Raw genomic sequence first — 16,122 nt, forward strand, 5'->3', positions numbered from 1 at the left:
CACTCATTCCTCAGGCAGAATTTTGCCTCTTCTGTCTTACGTAGCACTGTAGCACTTTTCTACAAATATGCTTCCATTTTGTATTGTAATTATTTGTCTTTTTCCCTGACCGGACCCTGAGCTGCCTTTGAGGGCTGGGACTCCATCCTGTACATGCTTGTCCTCGGTAACTAGCACAGCAGTTGCTTAAGAATTATTTATTAGATAGATGGATGAATGGACGTAGTTCTGATTTCCCACCTGAGTTGTTAAGTATGTTTGTTACCACACACAGACACAGCCCCCACTGATGCACTGTGCGTATGCCTGCTGCTTCTACGGTGAACAGAGAAATCCAGCAGGCTTGCCTGGAAGAAGGGCTCCTTAGCCCATGGCAGTCTGTTGATCTCTGTTAGCTGTCCTGTGTTTATAGCCTTTGAGTTCCTCTGAATACAGAATAGGCGGTGAGCTTAATTCTAGCATAGTATGGGAACGATCATTTTTACTATGTCAGCACCTAATAAAGTGACATTCAGATCCAGGCACCTAATAAATATTCCTTAATGATAATGATGAGAAAATGAATATCTGTGGTTTGTTGCTATCCTTCTTGCTGAGATGCGTTTCCAGAACTGCTTTGTGGCTCCTAGGAGGCTTTCACTTGCCTACATGTTGAACTAAATTTGGGGCTGGTGATGGGAAAGCGCCTACATTCATGTGCTAGGTTGGTTTTTTTTTAAGTTACTCTCTTTTATTTATTTATTTATTTATTTATTGGCTGCCTTGAGTCTTTGTTGCTGTGCGCAGGCTTTCTCTAGTTGTGGCGAGCGGGGGCTGCTCTTCATTGTGGTGTGCGGGCTTCTCTTATTGTGGAGCACGGGCTCTAGATCGCAGGCTCAGTAATTGTGGCTCACGGGCCCAGCCGCTCCGCAGCATGTGGGATCTTTCCGGACCAGGATTCGAACCCGTGTCCCCTGCCTTGGCAGGCGGATTCTTAACCACTGTGCCACCAGGGAAGCCCCGCTAGGTTGGTTTTTAAGGTTGGTTCGCGCTTCGGTGCTAGATCAGATCACAGCGCTCTGTCTGATCAGATCACACCCAGCACAGCACTGAACTCTCCCTGGAAGTGGATGGCAGTGCGTTTTGAAAAAGGAAATTGAAACAGTTTTTCTCTTTTTAGTTCACAAATGACCTCACTTAATTAAGATAGCAAATGTGTAAGGGGAGAAAGAAGATGGGCACTGGAGAGAGGGAACAGAGTATTAAATCGGGGGTTAGAGGCAGCCAGGGGCGGGGTCCACATCTAGCACCGAAACTGTGACTAAGAGCACCACACCTCTTAGCCACTTGTGTTCATTTGATTTCCATGGGGGAGGGGGCTTGGTTATTTTTCCTTTGAGCGCCTGTTTGCACACCCCCCTGTGTTCACGCAAAGCCGTGCAAGTGTTCCAGGAAACCAGCTCCCGGAGGGTGGGAGTAGACGATCAAGTTTTGGTGCCTTCTGACACCAAAAATGTGTATTCTCATAAACAACATGCACAGTTCTTGGGTCTGCATTGGTTTGGCGGGGCTTCTCTTTCAGAGACTGCCTTCTAGGAGTTTCTGGGAAAATAAAATTTCCGAGTGAGCAGTGCCCTGGCTCCTCTGGCAAAGCATTAAGGCAGCGAGAGAGGGCGTGAGCGTCCAAGGTGAATGCCGCCCTCCTACTCAGACACATGTTTATGGGTTAGCTTCGAGCCTTTGGGGATTTTCCACAGCTAGTAGAGGCCTAAACTTTTAAATTATTTTCTGTGTTGCTGTACTTCCTTGTGTCTCATTCCCTTAGCGTGGAAGCTTGTGATTTTGACTATACACTGCCACCTGCTTCTACATCAAGAAAGCCCAGGGCTTACCTTTATCACCCCTAATCTCTTCACTGGTTACCCTCCACGGCTGCAGCTTTTTTTTTTTTTCTTTTTGCGGTACGCGGGCCTCTCACTGTTGTGGCCTCTCCCGCTGCGGAGCACAGGCTCCGGACGCGCAGGCTCAGCAGCCATGGCTCACGGGCCCAGCCGCTCCACGGCATGTGGGATCCTCCCGGACCGGGGCACGAACCCGTGTCCCCTGCATCGGCAGGCGGACTCTCAACCACTGCGCCACCAGGGAAGCCCGGCTGCAGCTTTTAACAGAGCTGGCCAGACACGTATAGGAATGCCCTTTCCACCCCAAACCCTGACCTACCGAGAGCATTGGCTGCCCCAGCTCCAGGCTTCCCCAGATGGTCCTGGGAAGCGCCTTCCAGGAGTCCTGACTGAAGCCCGTACAAGACTGGTTATTGCTCCCTCTTCCTTTCACATGTTGGAAGTGGCTCTTGAAATCGCTGAACTTGCTGTCACAGAGCAGAATTAGATGTGGAGAGAGAGCAGCACAAAGTGCGTGGGCTCTTCAAGGGCTGATAGAAGCCTACACACTTGTCACAAAGGGAGAAAGACAGAGCTGGACCCGGGTTGGGGTCCGCCACTCAGTGAGTGACCTCACAGGTTACTGCAGTGTTAGTTTCCTCACGTATAGAATTGGAATAGTGGTGCCTACCTCATGGTTGTTAAGAGGATTCAACGAGATTATAATGTTGTTATAAAATGAAACAGTCTTTTGGGGTCAGTAATTATTGTTTTGAATTTTTTTCTTGGGCTTCATTTCTGGTTCTTTTGCCCAAGCTCTGAGCAGCTAGTGAACTGCTCTGGTCTTCTCATCCACCTCCAGGCTCGTCTCCTTAGTATCAGTGCTGAAGGCTGCACCTTAAGCTCCACGGTGAGCCCCAGGTTTGAAACCGTGGCTTTGTGTATCTGCAGTCACTTTGCACCTCTCTTCTGAGCCTTCCTTACACGTTTGTGCTCAGTACTGTGGTCGAGCTGGCCTTTCCACATGGCCTGCCCTCAGCCCTACATCTAAGCATTGCAGGTCATTGAGGCCTCCTTGCCTCCCATCCACTGGGGTCATTCTTCTCCACTTTTTGAAGAAGTTAAGGAACCAACCCAGAGGAGGGAAAGAACTCTGACTTGAGGGTGAGAGAGAATTAGGTTATGATCCTATTCTGCCACTTGCTGCCTTTCCTACCCATTCTGAGCCTGTCCTCATCTGTACAGTGGAATATTACACATCACATGGAGTCATTAGGAGTACTCAATTAGGTAACATTTTAAAGTATTTAGAACCATGCCCACCACAGAAGGTAGGCATCCTCACTATTATGCAAAAATTTCCTTAACTCGATGGAAAGCAGGAAGTCACGTACAGTACAGCCAGTTTACCTGTCACTTATCCCCACTCATGGCGCAACATCCTCGTTGTACATGAAAATGTTGCACTCCCCTTCCATCAAGAAATTCTGTGCTTTGTGAGTTGTTTTCCCAGAAGCTGGACCTGTGCCTTACCCCTTAGGATAGCCAGTGTAGGTCATTGCACGCTGACTGGTGTTTAGCCAGATTATCTGTGACCGTGGTGTAGGAACTAGCTGGCCCGTGTGGGAATCTAACCCCTGATTCAACCAAATCACTGCACGTGATGACAGCAGCACCCTAAATGTGTTGGTGAGGGCGCCACTGGCTGCAGAGCCCTTTCACTCTTCTTCGGTTGTCACAAGAGTTCTGGGAGGTGGGTGGACTTGACTCTACAGAAGAAGAAAATGAGACCTGGAAAGCAGTCATTCCCCGTGTCACACCAGCGGTAACTGATAGAACCCAGGATAGGCATGCACATGTCTTGCTTTTATATCTGGGACTTCTGTGAAGTTTTGAACCGAGATGAGAGCCTAATTGTGGCTGTACAAATGAAAGTTTAGAGCTCACAGAATCCTCTAGTTTTCCTGTCACCAGTGTACACTTTGTATCCGTTCCTTATAGAATATTCATTAATTCATTGAATGACTTATGTGCTCTCCGTGGCGGGGGTACTGTCAGAAAGTAGACAAACCCCCTGCCGTGCCCAGAGGAGCTTATTGTAGTGGTAGGAGGCTGGCAGTGAATACAGAGGGATGCAGTATGACCATCCAGGGTGTCAGGCGGTGATGAGCTGTGGAGAAAACCAAGGCAGAAAGGCAGCTGCGGGGGGGGGGGGGGGCGGACACTGAGTTTTGCTTTAATTTTTAGTGCTTCTCGTCTCACCCGTGTGATAAGCGCTCCTAGAGCAAGGTTGTGTGTTCATTCCCTGCTGGTCCATCACACCCTGCATATCAGGACTTTTAGAGGCTGATTTTGGAGTTGAACCAGCTTTACTCACTAGAAGCAGGTGCAGGGGCTGTCTGCTTACCCCCTGAGATGCCAAGACCTTCAGATTAGAGCTGGGATGGCCTGGGTCATGCTTTGGAATGCTCTGGTAGCTTGGAGAGGGAGCCTGTGCTGGTTTTCCTTAGAGATTATTTGTTAAATCTAGCGCTCCCCCTGCCGTTAGAAGATAGGGTACTTCCAACTGATATGAGTTTCTTTTTTACTTTAATATTAGGGAAAAAAAAAAAAACTTAGAGAAACAAAGAAGTGCTGCAGTGACATTCGGAGCTTTTCTTCGGGGACTTGCTGCTCCTGAGGCCCAGCCCCTGGGGGGGGATGGCGGGGAGCACAAAGGCCCAGGCAGGATAGGGTCATATCTGTGCTCTGGCTACTTTTAGCGTCTCTTTACCCCTGCACTCCCTACCACAGCCAGCAGCCCAGCAACAGTTATCTGCACACACAGTTTCACAGCTGCTCTGAAATTCTAGGGCAGCAGAAGTGAAACTGACCACGGTCTTACGAATTTCTCTCTTACTGCTGTTGTTCCCAACTTGAAGTGAGTCAGGCTTTTTCCCCTCTCATCCTCAGGGTGTCCCAACTCATTATCTGCTGAGTTTTTGACACAGACTCTCTTCACAGCGCTACATTTGTAGAGGGTCCTGCTTTGGTCTCCCCACCCTCGGTGTGCTTTGCTGAGTTGCGAGCTGTGGCCATGTGGCGGTAGCCCCAGAAAAGAGTCGGGTCCGTGACGGGGGATACAGTGAGCCTTCTGGTCAGCTGCTGGTTGTGTGCACCAAGGTTAACCATACAGTCATGGTGAAGTTCTTTTAGTCCTTCAAGATGAAATTCAAGTTAATTTTAGCAGCACCATTAATACCAGCTGAACCGAAGAAGGAAATGGCACCCAAGTAGACGCAGTGTCTTTTTGGTTTAGCCTCATTCAAACAGTTCGGTCACTTTGCGATTCCTGATGAGGTTGGAGAGGGAAAGTGGGTGGGCCCAACTTGCAGCTCTGCTCTGTGTCCCGGTCTCCCCGAGAGTAAAGGGAGGCCCTTTGTGGAGAGTTGACTGCTGCATAAGGATTATATTAAAGTTATATTCCCTGGGTGCACCTTACAGAACCCAAGCTTAGGCAGTGACTGTTCCCATTAGGAACAAAGTAACCAGAATTGTTGTGATGGGGTAGCTGAACCAGAGAGGTATGTGCTTACTCAAGTGCCGTTTTCTTCGTCACTTCAGCTAATATTAGTAGTACTGCTAAAACGAACTTGAATTTAAGATACCTTCTCCACTGTAAATTGTAGCAGTAGACATGATGCTTCACTATAAAGTAATTCTTTTATGATTCTTCTCCCAACAGCTTTGAAAAGTCCAGCTGCATTTCATGAGCAGAGAAGGAGCTTGGAGCGGGCCAGGGTAAGGCACCTTGCTTCCCAAGGATTCCTAAGAGCATTTTCAGAGCCTGTTGTGCTGCTGTCATCTTCCTGCCAGTCTAGCGTTGCCTCCAGGGTCAGCCCTGGCCTTATGGTTCTAAATAGAAAGCTCTGGCTTTTCTGCTTCATCCCCACCCCAGCGTCTCCCAGTGTGATGGTATGGGCCATGATCAGAATGAGTTTCTTCCTTTAGTACATTCAAGGGTATGTAATGGTCACCTCCCTTCTTTTGGTTTGGAGACCACTAGTATTTTCCCATCTTTAATTCCACTTAGCCTTTTGTAGCTGTTAGGACACGACCACCAGCCACGGAAAAGCTTGCTGAGTGGTGGTCCCTCCTGCCCACTGCCCACACCTCTCCAGAATGGGCATGGAAACCTTACTGGTCTCCGTGTGCCCCTGAGCAGCCAGGGTCCACTTGAGGTCGTGGAAGCAGAAGATGGGTCCCTCTGAGCTCAGGTTCACACTGCAGCACCTGGCTTGTTGCCCTGTCCCCCTCGGTTTCAGTTCCCTCGGGGGCCTCAGGGGATATTCTGCTGCCCAGTGTGGGCGGAAATGGGGAAGTCACCAGAACATGTTTCCCCCTCTCAGCCCCTTCACTTTTCTCTTTTATGTAAAAGACAAGGGAAGAGAGCCTCCCCAGATGGAGGATCATAGGCCGGGGCTCCCTAAGACCCACAGCTCTTTCAGAGACTGAAATATTTACCTCCAAGACTTATCTTACTGTCTTCTGTCTTTATTTTATTTTTAACAAATTTCTAAGGAAAATTATGATTAATGCTTAGAGTGAGTGGGAAGAATGAGGCCACAGGTCCTGGGAACCAAAGGAGTGACCAGCTGCACTGTTTCAGTGGCTGGGAGGATGAGAGAATACAGCAGGGAGAAAAGGAATGTCATTGCCTGTGCCCTCAACCCAGTCTTAAGACTTGGCACCATTTCCTGGCCTGCTTCTCCAAGGCACGGAGTAAATACGAACTAATTAGTACAGCTACTAGTTTATTGAGTACTTTTATATGTGAAATTATACCCTTTTCTTATTTATGTTCACATCAGCTCTTATGAATTAGGTGTTATCTTTATCTTAATAGATGCAGTTAAGAGAGGTTAACTAACTTGTCCAGCTAGTAAGTGGCAAGCTCACTGGGATTTAAACCTTGGTGTGTGGACTCCAGGTGTTTTCTTCATCAGTACCATATGCCTCCCTCTGCTGTCTGTGGAGACCTGCAGTGTGCGACACCTGTTCTGCCGTCTTCTCCGGCAGTCATGGCAGTACTTCTGCCCACTGCAGATGGGTGATAGGCCCTGAACCCGCAGCCACTGTAAGCCATCTCCTGGAGAGCTCAGCACCACCCGGGGGTGGGCACAGAGCTGACCAGTCAGAGCACCAAGGCCAGTCCAAGGAGCAAGTCTTTACCTTGCTGCAGGCATGCAGTATGCTCTCTTTGTTTTCTATTCAATTCTACTCTACCCTACTCTGCTCTGTCTTGTGCTGTCCTGTCTTGTCCTATCCTACCCTATCCTGTGCTGGTCCTGACCCACTAATGGTCTTGACCTATGGTTTGTAAAATTCTGGTGCAAAGGTTAAGAGCACAGACTCTAGAGTCAGACAAACCCGGGGTCATATATACATTATAATGTGAGCGCCGGGCAGTGGGCTGGCTCTGGGACTGTTGAGGGAATGGTTTAATTTGCTTGGCGTCTCAGAAGTGCAGAAATGAGGACATGAGACTTTAAGGAACTAGAGCTATGACACCATGTATCAAAATTAGTACTCTACTTGGCAGCCATTCAGAGTGAATGGAAAATGCTCATGGTATCAGGCAATGCCAAGTTTTTTGAAATAAGGTATAAAATTATATTCAGTATGATTATAGCTTTGTAAAATTAAACTTATCTTTTGCATGGAAGAATGATTAGAAACAAATATCCCCAAATACTAACGGTGGATGATTAAAAATTTTTATTGTTGTTTTACTTTCTAATTTTCTGAATTTTCTTTGATGAACGTAACATATGATAGTAAAAGTAATAGATTAGGACTTCCCTGGTGGCGCAGTGGTTACGAATCCACCTGCCAGTGCAGGAGACACGGGTTCGAGCCCTGGTCCAGGAAGATCCCACATGCTGTGGAGCTACTAAGCCCGTGCACCACAACTACTGAGCCCACGTGCCACAACTACTGAAGCCCACGCACCTAGAGCCCGTGCTCCACAACAAGAGAAGCCACTGCAATGAAAAGCCTGCGCACCACAAAGAAGAGTAGCCCCTGCTCGCCGCAACTAGAGAAAGAGGGCGTGCAGCAACAAAGACCCCGTGCAGACAAAAATGAAATAAATAAATTGATTTTTTTTTTAAAAGTAATAGATTAAAAAATATATTAGTAGTCCAGCCTCAGAGTGACAAACGGTCTTGACAGATGGATGATGCCCTTGGCAGGTGCGCTGAAAGTGGACGCGTCCTTCCAGGCCTCAGGATCCTGCAGTCTCCAGGCTGAGGTTGTGGGGGCTGCAGAGGTGACCCACTAAAGGCACGGCTGCTTTTTGGTCCTGCTCATGCCATAAGCTTGTGACCTGGATCTGAGAGCTGCTTGGTGTGTTTTTTCTATAGACAGAGGACTACCTGAAGCGGAAGATTCGTTCCCGGCCAGAGAGATCGGAGCTGGTCAGGATGCACATTTTGGAAGGTGTGTTAGATTGGAAATGCTTCTTCCTCTAAACCCTCATTCTCACTGTTTTCACCCCTGCACCACCCACGTTTCGTCTTCCCTCTTTTTCATCACTCCCATTTCTGTTGACAGTGTAAGCCAGAGCCTTAATGCAGTAAAACAGCAGTGCTGTGGGCACCACCCCTGGTTTTTGGGAATTCCCAAAGGAGCACAGTCACCTTCTCTTGGGGTGGCTTCCCTTTTTCTATGGCCATGTGGTGGCCCTGGATCTCATAAAACCTCGGTATGAAATCCTTTCCTCCAACTCTGTTCTTAAATGTGTTTACTTTCTGTTTTCATTCATTCCTTCATCTATCCATCCGTCCATTCATTCGCTCACTCAGTATTTACAGGAGCACCTGTGAAGCACAAGCACGATCATCCCAGACGTGCTCCACCCGCCCACACAAACTTCTTTCCTCATTCTAGGGAAGGAAAGGTTTTGGCTTGAGTCTGTTCATTTTTTGTTTGGTTTTGAAACCACTTTGGGGTTGGAAGAAGACTTTCCTAGACTGAACCTCACACTTTGCAGAGGAAGACACTGAGGCCCAGAGCAGGGAGGTGAATTGTCCCCATAATGCAGCGAGCTTGAGGGAGAGGAGACACCACCCATTGCCTGGTGCTCTTTCAGCTCTAGCTCCAGCTTAGAGAGTCGTCTGGGCCAGCCGGTGCCTAGTGGCCATTGTTGCACGTGACCACACACTGTCCACAGTGGGGGCCCCTTCTTCTATCCTTGTGAAACTTCAAGCCGGGCCACTGTACTCTGCCTGGGACTTGATTTGCATTCTCATGGTCTCTGCTCCTTCCCCAGAGGGAAGGGGAGCTGCTCTGGAGTTCCCAGGGCAGAACCAGCTCATTCCTATATCCTCCTGCACTCCATTCTCTCCCACGGGCAGAGACCTCGGCTGAGCCTTCCCTGCAGGCCAAGCAGCTGAAGCTGAAAAGAGCCAGGCTGGCCGATGACCTCAACGAGAAGATTGCGCAGAGGCCTGGCCCCATGGAGCTGGTGGAGAAGAATATCCTGCCTGTGGAGTCTAGCCTGAAGGAAGCCATCATTGGTGAGGAGGCCCGGCCACCACGTGTGGACTTGAAGGCGGGGCGCAGAGGGGATGGGCTCCGGACCGCTTGCTCCCTGACTTCCTGCTTAGCCTTGGGGGAGCCGAGGTACAGAGTATGAGAGCCTGATAAACAGGTCCTATGAGCCTGGGACAGCGCCAGTGGCCTCACAGATCAGCGCCGTGCCAAAATAACTGCGTCAGTGACAGAGAGGCCTCTGTCCACTTCCCATCTCTGTGAGCGCAGGGGCTTGTCCCTCTTTCCCAGGGAAGGTAGGTAGATGTTCGGGGTGGTGTGTGTGAGCACGTGGAGACGCTGGGACCTTGAAACTGTGCCTGCGGTTTCTTTTCATTAGTGAAATCTCTTCTTGGAGCCTGGCACTCTCCTCAGATAGTTCAGTCAGTAAAGGTCGATTGATCCAAGCAGTGTGCTAGGTGCTAGGGCCACAGCCCCACAAGGCAGACCAAGCCCCTCGTCCTTACGGAGCTCAAGCCCAGGAGCAGATACAGGCAAGGAAATAGGTGAGAGTGAGATAGAGGGCCACCCACCCCGGCCCCGACACGGGGCATCGGCGTCAGAAGAGCTGAGGCCCAGATGGGGGTGCAGGGTGAGTAGGAATTAAAGTGAATGCAGCGGACAGAAGGAGCAGCCTCTGCACATGGAGCTGGAGGCGGGTGTCGAGACGTGAGGGGGAGGCCACAGAGTCCAGGACGCGCAGGGCCTCGCGTGCCACGGGCAGGTGTGCAGACATGATTCCCTCAGACTTTGGTAACTGTTGGTATAGACATGTTTCTTTGGCTGCCGCAGGCCTGAGACCTGCCCCCGGGGAGTGGCCGTGCCTTCATGAGGCTCAGGTGCTCTCACCGTAGGAGTGAGCTAGGTCTTTGGGCAGGGGAGGGCACAGGAGTAGGCCCGAAGCAGGCCACGTTGGGCCCGAGCCCTGGCTCAGAGGTGACCGGTTTCTGGGGCCTCGTCTGCACCCGCAGAGGAGGCGCCCTGACCGCCCTCTTCCCCTTTAACCCCCTGCTTTGCCCTGGCATTCACTTCACCTTGTGTCAGTGTTTTCCTGCCCAGACCTTCACCAGATTCCACGACAGCGTTTGGGCCAAGGTCAGTTCTGGACTCTCCAGCCAGCCCAAGTCTGGTAAATGTTTGCTAAGAGTCAGCCACGCACCAGGCCTGTGTGAGTCCTGCCGTTACAGAGACGAACAGAATATGCTGCGGCTGCCCTCAGAGAACTCAGTCTGACGGGAGAAGGCTGCCGTGTGCACAAGTGATTTCTGCGTCTAGCTCCCAGGCACGTGTGGCACCACATAGTTAGAAAGACTGGGCCCTGTAACGTCGTAGCCAAGCCACCTGCCATGCGGGACAGTTTGCAGGCTCCCAGGTGACGATGGCTGTGAAGGGCCCGGCACAGTCCTGGGCGCCCAGGGAGACTCGGGGAAGGGCTGCTGCTGTTTGCAGTGACGTTCGTTACAGACCAGCTGGCGGCTCTGTCGTGGACAGTGTAGGACAGCGGTGTGTGGCAGGGGCAGCGAGAGCCTGTCTGAGATGGGCTTCTCTCAGGGACGTGGATGGCGGTGGGGCTTACGACACGTTTCGGGCCCACCTGGAGATCGAGTCAGTTTGCCAAGTAGAGAGGATACAGAGGGACATTCCGGGCAGAGGGGACAGCGGGGGCAGTGTGGCCTGGAGCCCTGGCGGAATGCGGCTTGTTTGAGGCCCGTGAGTAGCTTAGTTTGGAACGAGGTCATCACCGGTGATTGGGGAGAAAGGAGCATTCGCCAGCAGTGAGCGTGCAGGCCAAGGAGTGAGCAGCAGGCAAGGCAGTGGTGACAGCACACGTGGTCCGTCTGTGCAGGAAGAGAGTGGAGAGGAGAGAGGGACATAGTGGTCAAGGAGGAGGTTTAGGGCTGAGAGGAAGGAGTCAGGGGAGAGGCTGAGGAGGTGGGGGATGGAGGGGGAGGCAGAGCGGAGTGTGCGCCAGGATAGGAGGGGCTTCGCAGATGGCCTCCGTCTCCCAGACTGCACCACACACCCGCGGCCATCTGCTCACACATGCGCCGCCAGCTGGTCGTCGGAGTCATGGCCGGCCTCGCCTCAGCATGCACGTTTCCCGCCAGCAGAGCAGCGGCTGGGCTCCAGGGTGCCTGGCCCGTGAACTCCAGCCGGGCAGGGCCCCATCGGGGCTGCCCTGGCTGCAGGAGAGAGGGGTGGCCCTGCAGTGACCTGGCCTGACAGCCCTGGGGCCGCTGCAGCGTGGCCAGCAGCTTCCTCACGCTGGGCTGAGGCAGGGGTGGACCCGCAGCTCCTCCGTCCTGAGTCCCATTGTCCTGTGGCTGCTGTGCCATGGCAGGTCCCCTCTCTGGGAACAGGAGACTGTGGGAGGGCACCTAGACCTAGCGTGACCGGCAAGAAGGGCCCACTGTCAGTGAGCTGCATCCCCTCCGCGCTCCTTGCGGGCCCCTGGGAGGGCGGGAGCGGGGTGGGGGACAAGCTCAGGGGCGTCCTGCTGGGTCCCAGGGGCAGAGGGCCTCGGGGCACGGCCCTGGAGCGGGGGAGGGTCTGCCGGGAGAGTGTTCCTCATCTGTGGTCTTCCCGCAGCAGCTGCGTCCCCGGCATGGCCGCCGGCTCACCTCTGCGCCGCTGCCTCATTCCCCCTGTGTGGACAGTGCCGGTGCAGAACTCCCCTGACCGTGCTGGCGGCAGGGTTGTGACAGGAGTCTTTTGAAGTACCCTGCCTGCCCCATCCCCTTCTTTCCTTCTCTCTGCATCTGAGATTCCCACGCCGGGCCCCTGCTTCTCTCGCATCTCCCACCCAGCCTGCTCCCTGCCCAGGAGCGCAGGTCTGGCCCCCAGGACGTGGGTCTCTGGGAGTCACTGGCTGCTGTCCTTCCAGTGATCTGCTTCACCTGTGCAAGCAGGCGGCCCTTCTCCGCGAGGCTCTTTTGTCTATTCCTCCTGGTCTTCGGGGAGTCGGGCAGCCCAGGGGAGGAGCTGCACCTGCGTAGCTGTTACCCAAACTCCTTCCGTCCCTGATCGCAGGGTCCGTGAGCCTCTGGGAGGAGTTTTGTGCAGCCACAGGATGGGAATAAAGTGCCTTCAGCAGCAGGGAAGCAGGAGCTGGAGGAGGTGGCAGGCTGTGGGGTGGGAGGGCAGACCCTAACTTGGAAGACTGAACGCAGGGCGGAGTTAAAAGCAAGGGGTTAACGATCAGGCCTTTCCCCACCAAGGGGAGTGCTCTGATGACCTGGTGGGACTGACTCTTCCTGGCCTTTGTTTCGGGTCGTGATGACAAGCTTTCCTTGAGCTCTTTTGGAAACAGGAGGCAGGTGGGCTGCTGGCCTCCTCCTCCCGCTGCTTGCTGGGGCCGTGGGGCCGCAGGGCAGGCGCCTCGCTGGGACAGCCTCTTCCCGTTTGCTGGAGGAGTCTCACCCTGGCCTTGGCTTTCAGTGGGCCAGGTGAACTACCCGAAAGTAGCAGACAGCTCTTCCTTTGATGAGGACAGCAGCGATGCCTTATCTCCTGAGCAGCCTGCCAGCCATGAGTCCCAGGGCTCAGTACCGTCACCCCTGGAAGCCCGAGTCAGCGAGCCACTGCCCAGTGCCACCTCTGTGTCCCTCACTCAGGTGAGCTTGTCCACTGCAGGTGCTTCCCCTGCTCAGGGGCCCCAGACCTACTGGAGCGGCCCAGGATGAGGTCCCTTGCTTGGGCCAGGTGGGACGGGGAAGCCAGAAAGTGCGGCGGTGGGCCCTCGTGGAGGACGCCGGCTGGGCAGCCTTGCAGTTAGATTCAGAGGCCTCCCTGCTGCCCCATGTCTGCTCATTCAGAACAGCCACTTCTCCTGAGTGTGTTCAGTTCCGTGACATTTCACCACCCTCAGTCTTCCCCTTTTCTAGTTCCCTCTCCCCTTGCCACCCTGGAGGCTGCTCTTTTCATCCCTCTCGTCTTTGCCCGTCATTTGCCCCCTAACGGTGATGGCGTCCGAAGGGGTGACAGCCACCCACCTCCGGGCAGGGCAGGGCAGGGATGCACCACCGGCTGAAGCCTGGAGATGGCGCAGCTTCCAGGGCCACGAGAAGGGGTGGGCGTGTCCTCACTTCCCCTCTTCTCTCCCAGGTCGTGTCTCAACTCCCCGTGGGCCCAGAGTCTGGAGAAACAGTCTTCCTGGCGGAGCAGCCTCCTCCGCCGCCCAGCCTCGCCAACGGAACCACGGTCGCCACCGCCAAGCCCCTCCCCACGCTCATTAAGGTGCAGACCTCTAGCTGACCACCGTCTCCTCTCCGTTCCCCTCAGAGTCCTACCGTGACTCCGTCCCAGTGTGGGGAGTGGGGCTGACTCACTTCTCCTCCTGGTCTGGGGCCAGCCGAGGTCACCACCGTGCTCTGGGAGATCTCCTGTTCCCTCCACGCACGCTGGCCGCCACAGCCGCAGCCACCGCTCACTGAGCACAGCGGGCCAGGCTCTCACTCCTGCCCGCCCCAGGAAGGCACGCCCACACGTCCCCTCTGTCCACTCGGAGCCTCGTGAGGCTATGACAGAACCGAGAAGTGAGGTGATGGGCCTGAGGTCACCCAGCCAGCCGTGCCGGGTGTTTGTTGTCACTCTCTTCTTCCAAGGCCTGACCTAAGATACCTGAAGGGACGGCATTTACCATCAGCCCCACGAGACACCCATGGGGACCTTTGTGTGGGAACACGGTGCTGGACGGTGAGGTTAAGTTCAGCAGCACCGGGAGCCGGTGTCCGGTCCTCTCCGCCCAGCCGAGCTTTCTCCCTCGGCCTCTGGGACCTTGGCCCTGACTGCCGCCCTCCAGCCTGTGCTCCATGCCTGCTGGACAGGTGCCCTTCCTTCCCGCTCGGCTTGCTTCCCATCTTGACTGATCCTCCAGTCCCACCACACAGGCCCTGGCCCTGGCCTGGAGCCTCTGGCCGCCCACGTTCCTCTGCTGCGGCTCACAGCCTTAGCGAAGCCTCCCTGTGCCTCCGGGCGCTCCCAGGTGGTTGGCGGGGTCTCCGCGGCCCTCCCGTGTGGCGCCCCTGCCCCAGGCCTGCTCCTCCCGGTCAGTGGTGCCCTGGCGCCCTGCTGGCTCCCGGCCGCTCCCCCAGCAGCCGGCACCTCCCTTGCCTCTGCGGTCTATTCCTGATTGGCTGCAGATGTCTGAGGTTTCCCCCCCAAATTCCTCCCTCAGACCTGCTCCTCGTCACACGACTGGTGCCTTCCTTTGCCCACTCCCCGTTTGCGAGAACAGTGTGTGTGTGTTTATCTAACTTCCTCTTTCCCGCTGGTGCCTCGGCCTCTGTCCCCGCTCCCCAGCCCCGCCACGGGCTCTCCTCCAGGCTGAGCCCCCAGCTGCCTCGGACCTGCCTCAGGTCGCGCTCCTCTCTCGGGTGCCTTTTCCTGGGCTCCCCGTCTTCTTCCCTTTCAGTGGGGCGCTCCCGGGCTGCCCTCGGCCTCTTGCGCCCTCAGCCTTGCCGGGGCCTCTCAGCGGACCCCTCTCCCTCCTCTCGGGTGCTCTCCGGTCCCAGCAGCCCCGTGCCTTCTCCCCGACTCTCCCTACCCTGGCCAACCGGCACCTCTTCCCGACTTCTGCGAAGGGGCCACCGTTGTCACACGCTGTTGCTGAAGCTCAAAACCGTGACCTTGTAGCCGCTCGGCTGCCACACGCGCTGTTGTCCCTTCTCCCTCTAGTCGGTCACCTCCTTCCACATCCCGTCAGTGCCCACGGCACCCTGGTCAGACCCCAGCTGCGCCCCGTATTGAGTCTCCACCCTTCCGCCTGCCATTCTCTGCTCAGAAGCCGCGAGGCCCTCCTCGCTCCTTCCCCAGCACTCAGCGCCCTGCTCACTCTTGCCCACACCCCCTCCACCCTCCTCACCCGGGAGACGGCCTCCCTGTGTGCCGGCCGCCCCGTCAGTGAATGGACGTGAGCTTCTGGAGTTCAGGGTTCGGATCCCAGCTCCTTCGCGCAGCGAGGTCCCAGTCACTGTGCGGCCTCGAGCGCGTGGCTTCCCTGAGCCTCTTTTCTTCCCTTTCGAGTCGACGGGCCGGTTCCTGGGGAGGTAGGGTATTTGCAGGTCTGTGTGACGCGGCTTTTGTAAAGCGCCCAGCGTGTGCTGCGCAAGCTCCGTAGAACAGCTCTTTTCACCTCGTCGTCCTGTTCACTCTGTGCTCAGGGTCACAGGGAGGCTGCCTGGCCTGTGCACTGGGGCTAGAAGCTCTTTTAAGAGCAGAGCCAGTCACAAGCCCCGCCTCCCATCAGCCCTCGCCCCCTCCCTGGACACTCCCGGGCACTGAGGAGACCTCTGCTTTGGGAGGGGTGCCATCCGGCAGGGAGCATGGACAGGGCAGGGTGGGTGGCGGGGCCCTTCCGGAAGCCACTCGGCTGCCCCTGACAGCGCCCTCTGTCTCCCGTGCCCACAGCAAAGCCAACCCAAGTCTGCCAGTGAGAAGTCGCAGCGCAGCAAGAAGGCCAAGGAGCTGAAGCCGAAGGTGAAGAAGCTCAAGTATCACCAGTACATCCCCCCCGACCAGAAGCAGGACAAGGGGGCGCCCCCTATGGACTCCTCCTATGCCAGGATCCTGCAGCAGCAGCAGCTCTTCCTGCAGCTCCAGATCCTCAATCAGCAGCAGCAGCAGCACTACAACTACCAGACCATCCTGCCTGCCCCGCCCAAGTAGGCCCGGCCTGCCCCCCAACGCGCCC

At 54.8% G+C, this 16,122-nt stretch overlaps 1 protein-coding gene across 1 annotated transcript in view; it reads left to right on the forward strand.

The window, feature by feature from the left end:
- Window positions 1-16,122, forward strand: part of MRTFA (myocardin related transcription factor A) — a 170,798-nt gene that overhangs the window by 147,220 nt on the left and 7,456 nt on the right. The window contains exons 5-10 of the mRNA XM_007454102.1: window positions 5,584-5,639; window positions 8,264-8,339; window positions 9,257-9,418; window positions 12,870-13,045; window positions 13,536-13,667; window positions 15,840-16,093. Coding sequence (XP_007454164.1) covers window positions 5,584-5,639; window positions 8,264-8,339; window positions 9,257-9,418; window positions 12,870-13,045; window positions 13,536-13,667; window positions 15,840-16,093 — 856 coding nt within the window. The remainder of the gene's footprint in view (window positions 1-5,583; window positions 5,640-8,263; window positions 8,340-9,256; window positions 9,419-12,869; window positions 13,046-13,535; window positions 13,668-15,839; window positions 16,094-16,122) is intronic.

This window comes from Lipotes vexillifer, unplaced genomic scaffold (assembly GCF_000442215.2).
Source record: "Lipotes vexillifer unplaced genomic scaffold, Lipotes_vexillifer_v1.1 scaffold382, whole genome shotgun sequence".
NCBI classification, from domain to species: Eukaryota; Metazoa; Chordata; class Mammalia; order Artiodactyla; family Lipotidae; genus Lipotes; species Lipotes vexillifer.